Source organism: Oxyura jamaicensis, chromosome 18, assembly GCF_011077185.1.
Source record: "Oxyura jamaicensis isolate SHBP4307 breed ruddy duck chromosome 18, BPBGC_Ojam_1.0, whole genome shotgun sequence".
Taxonomy (NCBI): domain Eukaryota; kingdom Metazoa; phylum Chordata; class Aves; order Anseriformes; family Anatidae; genus Oxyura; species Oxyura jamaicensis.
This window is the reverse complement of record NC_048910.1, coordinates 1,116,992-1,132,390: the sequence shown is the minus strand read 5'-3', so window position 1 is coordinate 1,132,390 and position 15,399 is coordinate 1,116,992. Positions and strand designations below refer to the sequence as shown.

Genomic DNA, 15,399 nt, shown 5'->3' with positions numbered 1-15,399 from the left:
CGCCCCCCCGCCCCGCTAGGCCCGACCGCAGCGCCCGCGCCAGCCTCCACATGCGCCGCGCCCCGCCCCGCCCACGCCGTCGCCCTCGGCGCGTGACGAGGGAGGGCCAATGACGAGGGAAAGGCGGCCCCGGGGGACCCGCCGGAGAGCGGCCGCTGTCACGTGATTGGGGTTCGCCAATGGGAATTGCCCCGCCCGGGGTTGCGCTGAGGGGCGGGGCCCAGCGGATGCTCGCGGCCCCCTAGCAACGCGCCCCCTAGCAACGCGCCCCCCCCCCCGGCCCTTGAGCCGGGCCGGGCCCCGCGGGCGGGGGCGTCCCAATGGCAGCGGGCGGGGGCCGGGCCCGGGCCCGGGCCCTGTCCCTGTTGGCAGCGTGTCCGAGGCCCCGCTCACGAAGCCCCGAGCAGCCCGGTGCGAGCAGGGGGCATCTCGCCAGCCCCCCCCCCCATCCACACCCGTTTCCCTGCTTTTCACCAGCTCCTCTTCCCCACGCGCCTGGTTCGGGCCCTGTTTACAGGCACGAGCTGATCCAGGCCGCAGCTTTGTTTACTTCCAATCTCTCTCAACCCGCTCGGAGCTCTCTGGGGCTTTCCATTTGCTTCAAAAAGAACCACTCAATTTTACTGTAACCAGAGTACCCCAACATAAACAATCCGAACCATCAATATCCCTTTTCTTCCTTACTTCCAAAGGCGAACCTTATCTTTCTCAGCCCTCTGCTTTCCAAACACTGTATCCGTTTATTCTCGGTGCCAATGCTCTTCCCTTTCTTCTCCGGAGATCCAAGTAAGCAGTCTGAGGGCGGACCTGCCCAGGAGCTCAAACCTCCAGCCCCGCCGTGGCTGTTTACAGATGTTCTGTCAGTCTTTGTTCAAATCCACAATTCGTTTCCATCTCTCCAGACTCCCATCTCTACACACAATAGTTCAAATCAGCATGGTGTGTTCCCCCCCACACACTTCTGGATGAAATAAAGGGATTGTTCCTCTGAATGGCAAGCCCTGTGTTCATGCACATTTTCCACATTACAGTCCTGCAGCCTACAGCTCGCTCACAGCATTTGGCTCTGCTCCCTGCAGCCACACAGGAAGAGCAATCAGTTTAGATCTTAAAATGTTTCCCAAATCCAAATGCAGTTGGAGTTTCCTAAAGGTGAGTGTACTGGATCTGGGCATTCCTGCCCTTTCTTCTCTTTGTCAACCATTTTCTGCTCAGGTGAATAATTAGGAAGTGTGAAAAGAACTGCCTTTTTTTTTTTTTTTTTTTTTTTTTTTTTTTTAACACCTCTGGGAGCACAAAAGCTTTCTTAGGGCTTTGACCAGCTGGCATGGGATTTCCAGCCAAAGTTTCTTTAGTTGATAAGTTAATGATGGTTGTGTGGTATTTTTAGTCAAATGTTTCCTGGCAATTTTGTTTAACCTTGCTGGCTTGACTTTATGTGCACAGTCTAGTGTTTAGAGCTGTGATTCCTGTAAATTCTGGAAAGTAACAAAAGTACCTGCAACATCTCAACCGTCTTGTGAGGATTTCACAGGAAGTAATTAAAAAGCTCTGATTCTGAATAGATATTAGTGACAGCACAGTGCTGTCCTTTGCAATTTCAGCTGTAACATTTTCAGCTCACATTCTGGTAAGAAATTTCAGACTGGTTCAAGGTTCAGAAGGAGACGTCTTCTCATTTACAGTTGTGCTCCTTGTTTTGGGTGAGTGTCCTAGTCCTACAGATTTTCTGGCAGAGAAGTAGGGACATCCCAGGGCTTAGCTCCTGCAGTACTTATAAAATGAATGGCTCGTGCATTTTGCCAACTTAACTGTCATGATTCAGATTTCCTTGGAAAGCTATCTTTGGGATTATAGGCAGGGTGCTTGGTAAAGCTGGAGAAGATCTTAGGTTCAAATATTGGGCATGACCTTGTGTACATTGGGAATAGTTTTAAATCCTGGATGTTAAAGCTATCCCTTGAGTCTCGGAGTCATCTGGAACAACAGCTGTGATCCATCAGTGAATGTTCTGGGTGCACAGAGGCAGTCAGCTTTGTCTGGGTGGTGGTGAGGCCCAGGAATTGCCCACAGACATTAATGCTGCAAACAGCATCTCTATATATCTCAAAAGCACTTATGTGGTGCTACAGGGACTGACTGAAAATGTTTTTTGCCCTGTAAGCTTCCACTACATGCAGGAGGTCCTCTGCTGGCATGCTGCTCTGCAGCACAGGGCAGGCTTCCCAAGCCCACCTGTGGTGGCTGCGGGAGGTGTGAGGAACACACCCAAGAGTTTTTCCCAAGGAGCAGGGACTGAGGCCTCTTGCAGGAGGATGTTTGACACCATTGTGACAACAGGCAGCACCCTGCAGAGGAAGAACCCCCACCTCCCTGCCCAATAATGGGCCAAGGGTCTCTGGTCTAACTGAAACTAGACTTCAAAGCCTGACCAGGGGAAGCCCAGGTTGGTTTGCAGCTTCCTGCTTGCATGTTCTCCTTCTGTGCTCCTCCTGCTTACATGAAGCCTGTGGGCTGTCCCCAAGTCATTCTTATCCCATACCTCCCATGTGCAGCACTGGTGCTGATAGGGGCTGCCTGCAAGTGATCATCAGCGATCTGGGAAGCCATGGTCAATCCAGGCTCCTGCCGGGCTGGGATGGGGCACGAAGCTGAGCATCACTACAGGAGCAGGCAGCACTGGGGCAAGTGGGTCACCTGGAACAGCTCTCCCAACCCTTTGATCACCAATGTTAAATTACAGTCTCATTTTCCCCTGATGCCTCATCTTTCTAGCTTGTGAAGATCACATACAATAATCAGCACCAGCCTGGGGAGTCATTATGAAATCAGTGCTGCCTGGGGGTTGTGAGGAAACGCACCCCATCTGGCTTTACTTAAATAATGCACAGTAATGCAGAGTTTGGTTAACTAATTCAGATGAAGCGATAACATCAGCTGTGCCATAAGAGAGATTTAAAAGTAATATCCCAATAGATGCCATGAACAAACAAGGGAGGGTGCTTATCTCTGAGACTTTTCCCCAGATGAAACTGGTGCTTTAATTTGTTTGCTAATCCAGAGACTGTATATTACACTGATTATCCATTATCCCCTGTAGTCTAGAGTTTTATTAGAAGAGCAGATTTACATGTAGATTAAAGATGACACAGGACAGTATGAAGAGTTTAGGTGGGTCAGTAACTGAGGCTCCTTGTTGCTTGTGAAAATAACCAGCCCAGCTGTGATAAGAAGCAAAGTGAAAGGAATACATTGAGAGCACAGCAGTAACCATAAATAACTGGTCTCGGGCAAGGGGGGTTCCCCAGAGAGGGAAACTGTTGGGCATGCAGCTGGAAGAGCTCAGCTAGTGCTCAGTGCATGTGTCCTCAGCACCAAAGTGGTTGGGTGTTGCAGGGCATGCTCAGGAGCCAGCCCTTAATGTGCTTCAAGGCCTGGCCCAGCACTGGGCAGGTCCCTGTGTAGCTCAGCAGTGGCAGCAGTGGCCAGGAGCACCCCACCAGCAGCCCGAGGGACTTCCTTGTGGGCTGCAAGGCCCAGGGCATTGGTGCTCCAGGACCAGGCTGCCCCAAACCCCCTTCCCTGCTGCCCCAGGCACACTCCTACCTGCCCTGCCAGCACCTCAGGGGCTGTAAACTGCACAAAATTGAATTGTGGATGGACACATGTCTGGAAGTTGAAACCAGGGTGGAGGTGATCTGCTGCACAGCTGAGAAGGGTATGACATGGCAAAGAGCTGGGATAGACCCGGGACACGATGCAGGGTCAGGGCCAAGAGCCGAGGATCCTTCTGGGCTGCAGGGAGGGGAGGCCTTGCCAGGAGCGATGCTCCTCAGCGTGTCAGCTCTGTGCTTTCTGCCATGGTCAGCAAAGAAGCCGATGTGGGTCTGACACTCGCAGGGTAGCTGCAGGACAAGCAGGGAGTCATCTCTAAGTGTTACACTGTTTCTTCTGCACTGGATGTCAGAGTAATGCCAACAAGAGCTTGGGGATGGGCTGGCGTCTGGCAGCGCTGGATTACAAAGAACCATTTTCTCCTTTCTCAGTGGAGGCAGGTCCGCATGAGCAGCTGGGGACTCCATGAAAGGAACCCAGAGCTTGTTCTGCTTTGCTGCTCCTTAACTTGACCCCAAGGCAGCAGGCACCACCCCTTTGAGCCATGAACACATGCCTTTGGGTGAACTCAGCCCTATTGAGCAGTGGAGCAGACAGACGGTGTGCAAAAGAGCAATGTGACTGGTGGGCTTGGGATACACCTACACACACGGGGTGTGCAAAGGTACTGATTTGGCAGGCTGGATCCCCACGCCCTCTTGGATATGTTGTTGTTTCATCCCATTCCCCTTCCCACCTCCCCCACCCTGCACAGCCATCAGTCACCCACTCCATCTCATTTGTCTCCTGCTTAACCCCAGAGCTTGCAGCTGTTGAGTAACTTGTGCTTTCACATCAGCCCAGCACATCCCTTGAACATCACACTGTCCTACAAAAAAGGCATTACTTCGCAGTCTAGGACTGAACAAGGGAGCCCACAGCACCCTCTGCCTTCACGCTACTTTGGATAATGAAATTGCCTTCACCTCTTGAAAAGAGTGTAATTTTCTCCTTTAATAACCTGAGCTAGCCCAAAGTGGGCTAGTGGTTTCACCTCCTATTTGTGCTCATGCATAGCTACCCAGAGGTAGAAGAGCTTTGCTTTTTCAGCAACAAAAGCCAGCCCATATTGCCCTGTGTCTTACAAGGAAGAGGAGCTTTGCCAGCTGCCTGTCGAGACCACTGTGATGCTGGCCAGTAAAATGGAGCGCTGGAGCCAGAAACTGCTGAAGCCAATGGCTTGATACCGGTGAGTGAGCCAGGATGCGGGCTTGCCAAGGTGGGGGAGGCATGTGGATGTGCCAAGTGGGGGAGGCATGCAAATGTTAGTGACCATCACGCCTCTACTTGCTGTTGTCCATCCTCCAGTCCCCAGTGTGCACCATGGAGGCATGTTCAAAGCACCAAGCCTCTAGGCTGTTCCACGTTCATGCTGCTTGTAGCAAAAGTATGGATACAAGGTTCCTTATTGTCCCTACCTTTCCCCTACCCCTGCTCTCACCATCACAGGCAGGATTTTGTCTGCAAGGCTGCTGCAAAGCATAAGTATCTACTCCCTGCTCCAAGCTCCTTGTCTTTGTGCACGGTTGACATTTGGTGTACATAGGCGAAAGGCCAGCCTGCCCCATCAAGGTCTTACCAAACTGAAGATCAAAAAGAAAATTTTTATTTACAAATGTTTATTTGTATATACATCTTCAAAGAGAGAAAAGCCCAAGAGTTAATGGGTCTTTTAACCCAGTGGTGAGTAGCATTAGCCATGACTTGAGGACAGAGAAGGAGCATCTGGCTGCTCTGCCCTGTAAAATAAATTTGTAAATAAATAATTGTAAATAAAACCTGGAGCATGAGGGAAGTGGGGAACAAGGCATTGTAACAAGGTCTGTGGACACTAGATGTGCTCTCTGATTGAGAGCTACAGTATGGACAAGGCGGGGACCTCCCTGGAGAGATGTCTACCCTGAGAAACAGCACATGTAGCATCGAGAGGTCTTCCACATGATGTGACAGCGAACAAAAGAAGGCCAAAACCAGAGTCACAATGTCACAGACAGGGGTTTGCAAACTGGATTGCATGGAGCAGTGAGACAGCAGGGTCTCACAAAGGGTCCCCTCTTACTTGAACACGCAAGACCAGAAGCTCAGGGGCTTTCTCAAAACTCCTGCCCAATCTGGCTCTGCGGGACTGAGGTTGTGGATTTGACCTAGTGCTTCCTAGGGAGAGAGCAACTGCAGTTATCAAAGACATCAATTATCAAGGACAGGCATCCAAGGAATCCAGGAGGATAAATCAATTTGGCAATGGTGATTTTGCCATGAAAATTGTATTTGAATTGACATAATTGATGGAATCACAACAGGAATTGAATTTTCAAGTGTTTTATCCCTCAGATTAGTGACATTTTGCTTGTTAAAAAGGCTTATTTCTCACTGACAACTAATAATGAGAATACTTGATAGTTGATAATAATGAAAATATTTGTCAGGTAAGTCTCACAAAGCAGCACTGGGAATCACAGGGGCTGCCTTACCCAGTAAAACCCTCAAAGAGGTACAAAACAAATAGGGAAAAAATACAGGCAGCTAATGAGGGAAGATAAATTCTTTGGGCAGCAATACCTGAATTTAGAATGATTTCAGAGAGCAAAGCTGAACAGCAAGGTATGACCTAGGGAGCTTCATTAAAGAAGAGTTTACATTTCTTATCTGTAATCTCATCCAGACCCCCGATCCTTTTTTTGCCACAAGAGCAGGCATATGGATGTATCTGACCCCCTGCAGAGGCAAATCTCTTTCCCAGTCACTCCTGTCATGGCATCATTGCTTTCTGCACTTTCAATTAAAGGAAGGCAAACACCACACACCCAGTGGCAGGGCCTCTTGATTATTTCTAATTCTGGCTGTCAAAAGTATAAACAAAATCAATTCCTGTTTGTTTGTTTGTTTGAGAAGGATCAAGGTCCTTCCCCCTGTAATTTACTCTTTGTCTTCTGTCCATGGCACATGAAAACCCATCCAGCATTGTTTAGCTGAATTTGTTGCTGATGTTACGTGATTTAAGTGAGCCTTTGGAGAGGCAGATAGCAGGAATCAGATTGAAACCGGGAAGTTTAGTCTAAGATAAATGCTAAGAAAATCCAAACACCTGGAAACACAAGAATACATAGGCAGGGTGTGCAGGCAGCCTCAGCTTCAGCCTCACTGGTTCCTCTACCTTCTCCTCTCTTCTTCACATTCGTTGCAGACTTTGGACCTGGTTTGCACAAGCTGTGGCAGCCCCAGGACCCTGCTGCCCAGTCCATCCCTCCTGCCTTCACATGCCCTGGCTGAGCCTTTCCTCCTTTACCTCTGGCAGCTGCAGGATGTGGCAAATCACAGGCGTGCAGAGAATAGCCCCTGCCTCTGATTTAGGAGGATTTATTGCTGTGCTCTGCTTTTCTCTTCTCCTGACACATCTGTACTTCTTACTGCATGACCCCGGAAGCTGGTTTTGTCCTGCCAGAGAAGTGATCTGGGTCTGATCACACTGTGCAGAGCCAGCCCTGTTCTTAAGCAACCGGCTTCTTCCAGCCCGGGATGGAGCATAACCAAACTGAAACCAACCTGAGGGGCTCTTCAGGGCCAAGTTTCAATAGCGGGGAAGGCTCAGTCTGCTTCTGGGACCAAGGGAGAGCAAGAGGCAATGTGGAGAAGCATCTCCCAGCTGTGGACGAGGGGACTGCCTGATCTTCCCAAGAATGGGCAGAAGGCTTCACAGCACGGCAAGGTCTCAAAGACGAGACCGACGTCCCGCCACCGGACTGCTGTCATCATCAGCACGCTTCTGGGAAGCAGGCCACACGCAGTTTTGGAAGGCCGGCTTTGGACTTGATGTTTGTGCCCTCAGCTTGAATGCCAAGAGTTGGGAAAACCCCAGCTCTGTTCCCAGAGACCCAAGCTCAGAGCACTGGGACCTCTCCAACCTCTGGGAGCCAGCTCCACCCCGCCGCCCGACCTGGGACCGGCCCGGCCTCAGCGCGCTGCAGGAGGCGGCCTCCGGGGCCTCCCTGGCCTGCGGACCTTACCCCAGCCCAGCCTGGGCACACCGACGGGACGAGGCCAGAGCCACCCGGGCGAGCAGCGCACGGCAGCAGCGGTGCCCCAGCACGGGCACCCAGCGGCAGCCGCGGGCTTTGGGCTACTCAGCCCCTGCGGTGTCCGCTCGCACCTCGCAGAGGCTCCCCCTGCGGAGCCCCCGCCACGCCGGCACCAGCCGGTGCTGGCAGAAGGGGACGGGGACGCCTCGCCCCGGGGACGTGGCCGCGATTCTCCCGCAGCCCCGCGTCCGCTCCTGCGGCGCCCGGGTCCGGCCCTAGGTGGCGGCCGGCACCGCGGCTCCGCGGCTGCCGCCGGTCGGGGGGGCCCATGCGGGGCCGGAGCCGGGGCCGGGCCGGCTCCTCGCTGCCCCCGGCCCTTCCCAGCCCTCGCCGCCTCCGCGGTCTCAGTCCCGGGGGCAGCCCACGGCCGCTGCCGCCCGCACCCGGCGCTATGCCGCCAGCCCCGCTGCCCCCCGCCGGCCCTGTCCCTGCTGCTGCCCTCGGTGCCCCCTCCGCAAGGTGCCGGGGGCTTGCTCGGAACCACAGACTGGCTGAGCTGGGCAGGGACCCCTGCGTGCCTCTGGTTCCCCCCTGCCCCAGCAGGGACACCCCGAGCAGGGGCCCAGCACCATGTCCAGGCGGCTTTGGGGCATATCTGAGGAGCCCCCCGCACCTCTCTGGGTACCGGTGCAGGGCTCTGACACCTGCCCAGAACAGACGTGTTCCTGGTGGTCAGAGGGAGCCACCCGTGCTCCAGTTTGTGCCCAGTGCCTCTGCTCCTGGCCCTGGGCACCACTGGCAAGAGCCTGACTCCATCCTCTTTGAACTCTTCTTCAGGTGTTTGGAGACATGCATGGGATCCCCCTCAGCCTCCTCTTCCCCAGGCTGAGCAGTCCCGGCTCTCTCAGCCCCTCCTCATAGCAGAAGTGCTCGGTCCCTTCAGCATCCTTGTAGTGTTGGACTCACTCTGGTGTGTCCACGTCCCTTTTGTACCTGGGGCCCGGAACTAGACCCAGTGCTCCAGGAGAACACCCCTGTTTACTCTGGGCTCCTGCCCCACAGGGTGCCCCAGCCCCTGTCCTGGAGCAGCCCCCGTCCAGCTCAGTCCATGCTGGAGACATCAGCAGTACCTGGGGTCCCTGCCTGGCCAAGGGCAGCGCAGCACCCAGGACCAGCTCAGCTCCAGCCACACCTTGAGCAGCTGGGTTTTTGCAGCTCGCCCATCCCAGGACCCTCTGTGGGACCTGCAGCTTGTGCTGGACATGTGCAAGCCCTGAACAGGGAAATTGGACCATGGAGCATCTGTAGAAAGCATGGACCCAGGGGGAGCAGTGGGCCTTCCTCCTCTCTGAGTCTGCATCGCTCCAGCCCCAGCTTCACATCCTGCCCGCCTGCACAGCTTGCTGCGGGACCCTTTGGGAGCAAATGCCCGGGACGTCTCTGCTCCTTACAGGGACAGCCATCACCCCTGCAACCTCAGCATTCACGCCAGTGTTTCACCAGCAGCTGAGTTGTGCCTGGGGGGTGGTGTAGAGGGAGTGGGACAGTCCGGAGATTTCTCCAACCAGTATGCTGGATTCAGCCCCCTTTGCTGCCAGGTGGGCTTTGCTGGTCCTTGACCCCGTGGGCCCAAGTGCAGATGGGGACACCAGGATCCTGCCCCTGCTCAGAGCAGTCCTCATGTCCAGAGCCACGAGATTTTCTGGGGAGAAGACATGATTCAGTGGGCAGTCTGTGGTTCATCCCTCGACACAGCGCTCGCTTAACTCCATTCCCCCCCAGTTTATTTATGGGCCTTCACCTCCAGCACGTCTTCTCCCTGACGGACGACATTTGCACATGTCCTTCTTATCCAGAACATGGGGCTTTGCAGCCACTTTGCTATTTACTGTAATTTTTAGCTCAGACACAACCAGAACTCCCACCCTGTCTGGGCGTCTCAGTGCAAAAAACAAGACTAAACTATTTTGGGATGTTTTTCCCTTTTCCTCATACTTGGGTGCTTTCCCATGTGGCTAAGCCTTCAGAGCCTTGGGGAGGGTGAACCTGCTTCATGCACCCTCCCAGAGTTGCCCCCGGGCCCCCCTGTATGTATTAACCCTCCTGTGACCACGGGCACTTCCCACGCGAGGCGTCCTTGTGCTCTGCTGGGTCTTCTGAGCTCTGAAACGTATCCAGTGTCATGTGATGAGCTGGGAGCATGGCAGACGAGAACGACCCTCCCTCGCTCTATCTCTTTGTGCTGTCCTCCTTGCCGGCTTCTCTGGTGACATCTCCCCAAGGTGCCTGGGCTCAATCTGCCCAGAGCTCTGGGAAAACACAAGCTGCTCCCCCAAAGTAGGCTGGGGATGTGGATTTGACCCTGTTTGTCTGGCACTTATGAAGAAGAGCCTGGAAAACGCCCCTTAGCCTCTGGCGCTCCTGTTTTTGTCCTTACTTTGCAGCACCCGCCACCCCTTGCTGGGGAGAGGGCAGCACAGAGCCGGAGTGATGTGCAAACCTCCCTCTCCTGCCTCTGTCACAGCCAACGGTCTCTCCATTGAAGTTTACTTGAAGGTCTAATAAAATTTCTAAGCTGGAAAAATCTTTATGCGGAGGGTTCGTGTTGTTTAAAGGCAGAGGACCATAAAGATAAAGCTGTGCCTGTGCGCTGCTCCCCTCCCGCTACCAGGGCAAGGGGCCGCAGCACAGCCCTTCCCACCGCGGATGGAGGAAGAACTTGTTTTCCTAACGAGAAGTTTGAAGATTAAAAGGGGAAAAAATCAGCCATTTGGAATCCTCTACTGACGCTGCAAATACCCTCGTTAATAGATATGTCTCGTTTTGTTACCTCATTTTAATTAATCATTAAACAAAGACAGCTGCCAAATTTTGGCGCTGGCTCCCAGCCTACAACTGACTTGCAGCCCTTGAAAAATAGACTATTTATGGTGCCTGGGTTTAAAGCTTAAATTTCTTGTATAAACTTTACCCTTCCTAAGAATAGCGCGGAGAGTGCATTGCGGCTGCATCCATGGTGCCCCACGCCCCAGCCCCGTGGGGTCTGTGGCAAGGCTGGGGGAAGCAGGGTCCCTTTGGCTGCTGGTGACCTTGTCTCAATACAGAGGGACGGCTGTGCCTGTGCCCCATGGCAGTCGTGTGCCATCCATGTGTGGGCAGGTGCCATCAACATGGGAGGTGGCCGAGTCACAGGGCTGGCCTTTGGGCAGAGCATCCTGATGCAGGAGAGCATCCCCGTGCCCTGGGGCTGGCCGGATGGCTGCGGGTCCCCTGGATGTATTTGTATCCCTGGGAAAGGGCAGGGGCATGGGGTGAAGAAACTACCACTACTTGTGCTTAGGGCAAGGCTGCTGCAGTCAGCCCACTCGCTGCCCCCAGGACTGGTGTTCCCATCTCCCATTCTTGTGTGCACCTGATACTGGGGACTTTGGATTTTGCACTGTGGTGGCAGAAGCTGCTAAAGCTGCCTGCACTGGGGACCCAGGGCAGCTGTGCCTTCCCTTGCATGGCAGCTTGGTGCTCCACAGGGACTGGCATGTCATTTTTATTCCTTCCTACTACTACTATTAATATTTTCCTTGTTTGGTGTACCTTGGGGACAGGCTGGAGCCTGTACCTGCCATCCCCTTGGATCACAGGCAGGGAAGGAGCCTTCTCAGGGGCTGGTGCAGCTCAGCAGAAGGAGGGCAGAGCAGCAAAGGAACAGCTCCAGCATGGACTTTTTCCTGGACTTGGTCCAATCCCCCTGTGCTGGGTGATGCTGGGGTGACTTAGGCTGAAGCAGAGACTGTGGGCAGCACACGTGCCGGCACTCTTGCAGGGCACCTTGCTGCAGGGCTCATGGCGCCTCCATACGTGTAACCATGAGTGCAGCGTACCAGGATTTGGTGCAAACCAATCCCTTCTGAACAGACACCATCGACCTCCCTGCACTCACACACGGCTGAAATAAAGACATGGAAACGCAGGGCAGCCATGTCCGGTGCTGAGCTGCTCTGCACCGCACTGGAAGCATCCCGCTGCTGCCTGAGCACCTTGCAGAAGCACCGGCAGCCCAGCAGCTCTCGGCAGGAGGCACCGCACCTTCTCATTCACGGGCAAGCCCATCCAAAGGGGTGGCTGCTGTCGTGCCCTTGGTTAATAGTGCTTAGTGTGGTTTTTATTCAACTGTGTTGAGTACATTGGGACTACTCCATCCCCAGGAAGGTCTGGGTTCCCTACTCTGCTCTGCAGGCTCTGCTCTCTTTTGGGGGATGTGTCACGGTCTGCAAGCCCTTTGTGGGACCTGCAGCCGCAGCGGGCTCCTGCACTGAGACGATCAATGTATCCGGGGCATGCGGCATGCACCTGCGAAGTGTGGGGCCGGAACCAGGCTGGGGTCACGGTGAGCCAGGCTGGCACCGGGGTTTTTAACCCGCCCAGCACCTACACAGCAACTGTGATGCAAGGACTGGGAGAGAAAAGTGTCTGCACAGTTGCTGGCCGCATCCTGGCGGCTCCATTAGGCAGCCAGTGCTGGATCTGCACCGACTCTCACTGAGCAGCCCCGAGAGGGACTGGGGCCAGGCTGCAGGCGGGATGAGCTCCTCCAGCTGCGGCCGGCAACCCACAGCTCATATTTCACCCCGCTCGCATCTCTCGCCGCTCGGTGACACCAAACGCGTGTCACACGTGCTGGAGGCACGGGCTCGCCGCCCCCCTCCTGCCCACGCATCCCGAGCCTCTGATCCTCCATCCTCTCCATCCTCCATCTCCCCGCTGAAATGGCTAAAATAAACTGAGCGCGCCACCCGCGTGGTGCTGGGAGGCCGAGGCTGGGTGGGGAACCTGCGTGGCCGTGCTCTGCCTGACGCCCCAGGTCTCAGCTCTCCCTCTGAAAGTCGCCTGTGAGATGGATTTGTAGCCCTCTGGAGCTGCCTCTCCCCACTTTTCCTGGCCCAGCCTCCTGTCCTGGGCTGGGGTTCTGGCTCCTTTTCCTGCCCCACCTGGGGTCTTTTTGCAAAATTACTGGGGAGACTTTCTAGTGTGAAGACCTTCCACTGAGGGTCCAAGAACTGCTGTAGCAATGCCATTGTGGACAGCAGATGGCTTGGAAAAAGCTCTGAGAAGGACAGATTGTTCCACTGCCTGGTGTGGATTGTTAACTCTGAACCTTAATAACACCTCAAATCACAAGGCAGTTACTGCATAGCAAATTAGTACAGAAACACTTTCCTCTCCACCTCAGCAATGTCTCTGTTTCCCTGTGTTGTCCAAAAACCTCCTGCTCCTAAAAGACACTTTCTAGAGCCTAGTTCTGCCTTGTCCAAGCTTGGGGAGGAACCTCCTCCTGGAGAGGAACCCTCGTCCACCTGGGCAGGAACAACCCCAGGCACCAGGACATGCTGGGGGCACCCCGCTGGAAAGCAGCTCTGCAGGAAAGGACCTGGGAGTCCTGGTGGTCACCAAGCTGAATGTGAGTCACCAACGTGCTCTTGCAGCTTGGAAGGCTAAGGGTATTTTTGGCTGCATTAGGCAAAGTATTGCCAGCAGGTGAAGAGAGGTGATCCTTCTCTACTCAGCATTGGTGAGGCCACACCTGGAGCACTGGGACCACTTCTGGGCCCCTGGTACAAAAGGGATGTGGACACACCGGAGTGAGTCCAACACTACAAGGATGCTGAAGGGACCGAGCACTTCTGCTATGAGGAGGGGCTGAGAGAGCCGGGACTGCTCAGCCTGGGGAAGAGGAGGCTGAGGGGGATCCCATGCATGTCTCCAAACACCTGAAGAAGAGTTCAAAGAGGATGGAGTCAGGCTCTTGCCAGTGGTGCCCAGGGCCAGGAGCAGAGGCACTGGGCACAAACTGGAGCACGGGTGGCTCCCTCTGACCACCAGGAACACGTCTGTTCTGGGCAGGTGTCAGAGCCCTGCACCGGTACCCAGAGAGGTGCGGGGGGCTCCTCGGATATGCCCCAAAGCCGCCTGGACATGGTGCTGGGCCCCTGCTCGGGGTGTCCCTGCTGGGGCAGGGGGGAACCAGAGGCACGCAGGGGTCCCTGCCCAGCTCAGCCAGTCTGTGGTTCAGCGATTCTTTGAAACATGTGGGACCTCTCCTGGGCAGATTGTCTGGATGTGGTATGAAAGCAACTTCCACAGGGCCCATCATGCCCCTTATTCTGTTTTGGGTCTCTGCCTTAACTCTCTCCTAGATGAAGAGCTGCTTTGCCAAAGAGCAGAGGGCTGCACTTACCAGTGCTGTGTAAATGAGCCCGGTGGGAGACAAGGATTTATGGGAGACGAGGATCTGTGGGAGATGATGACTTGTGGGAGAGCAGGGGAAGGGCTGGGGAGATCTCACTGCAGTGTACGTCTGCCCGCCAGCTTCTTTTGCACACACCAAGAAGTTTAGCAAAGTTTGTTAGTATGAACAGCAGGTTTGGAGGCGGGTGAGTTTATGGCGAGCCAGATATAAATAAATAGAAGAAAAAGGATTTTCCCTGCACAGGGGAGCAGAGTCCTGCCTGCCCTGCAAAGGCTGCCCGTGTGCTGGATGCTGGCCAGAAGAGGGGCTCTTGGCTCCTCGGGAACAGGCACCTGTGGGAGGTTCTTCACGGGAGTGACCTGCTGGTACTGAAAAAACAGAGTGGTGTTATATAAAGGGGTAAAATTTTGGGTGTGCAAACTGCAGGCATGGCCACCCCCAGCAGTGGTGGCACATGTGGGTGCGCTTCTTTCTGCTCTGTACCTTGTGGGAAAGAGCCACAGGGAGAGGGCGCATGGAGCAGATGCAGAAGAGGCACCGGATGTGTGGGCAGGGAGACCGAGAGGGCTTTGGGGCTTGGGGTTAACAGGGAAACAAGAGGCAGCCCGAGCAGAGAACCTTCTTCTTGGGCTGCTCCTGCCTTCAGAAGCCACCATTTAGTGCTGGTACAGAGGACGGCACTGGGAAGAGGCTCCCTGCATCCAGCTTCCAGCTGACAGTGGTGGTCTGTGAGCCTCCTTGGGCTGAGATCGAAGCACAGGCTCAGGTAGGGGATGGATGCTGCACTGGTGCTGCTGTCCTGGCTCAGCTGCGGAGGATGGCCTGGGTTAGCCTGAGTCCAGAAAAGGGGCTTTATGAGTGGGAAAGTGATGTTATCAGGACTTTGAAATGTAGATGAAGTCAGCAACTTGTTCTTCACTCCAGGATCAAGCCTAGAGAAATTAAATCCTTTTGGACCCATTGATGCAGTGAATGTGATATAGAGCAGCTCCATTCTGAGGTGAGGCTGTGTCTCTGGGGCACAGGGGAGCAGAGTCTGCAGGCAGCCCCTTCCCAGCCAGGGTTGCTCCCCAGAACTGCCTTTGGCACTCCTTGACCACAGTGTGATAAGGGTCTGCAGGGTGTGGGGCTGCAGAGGCTGTGGGCACACGCCTTGTTCCCCTGAATGTACCTCAAAACAAATAGAGAGGAACCAACCCTGGGGTGTTCAGTGCACAGGACCCTGCTGGGGAGCCCTTGGGATGCTGTCCGGCCCCTACCGCTGTTTGCAGCTGGTGTGCCACACCAGGCCATTAACAGTGTTTGGACAACACTCTTTGAAATACGATTTAATATTTGGGTGGTTCCGTGTGGAGCAAGGAGGTAGAGGTGACAGTGGTGATGATGGTGGCAGTGGTGATGACATTGGTGGTAGAGGTGGAGATGGCAGTGGTGATGATGGTGGCAGTACAGGTAGAGGTGGAGGTGGTGGCAGAGGTGTTGGTG

General features: G+C 54.6%; 1 protein-coding gene across 1 annotated transcript in view; it reads right to left on the bottom strand.

Annotated features, from left to right (window-relative positions):
• The window catches only part of ELAC2 (elaC ribonuclease Z 2), a 28,654-nt gene extending 15,912 nt beyond the window's left edge, over positions 1-12,742 (bottom strand). Inside the window, exon 1 of the mRNA XM_035342713.1 lies at positions 12,679-12,742. Within this exon, the coding sequence (XP_035198604.1) occupies positions 12,679-12,742 (64 nt within the window). The remainder of the gene's footprint in view (positions 1-12,678) is intronic.
• Positions 12,743-15,399: the final 2,657 nt, after the last annotated feature.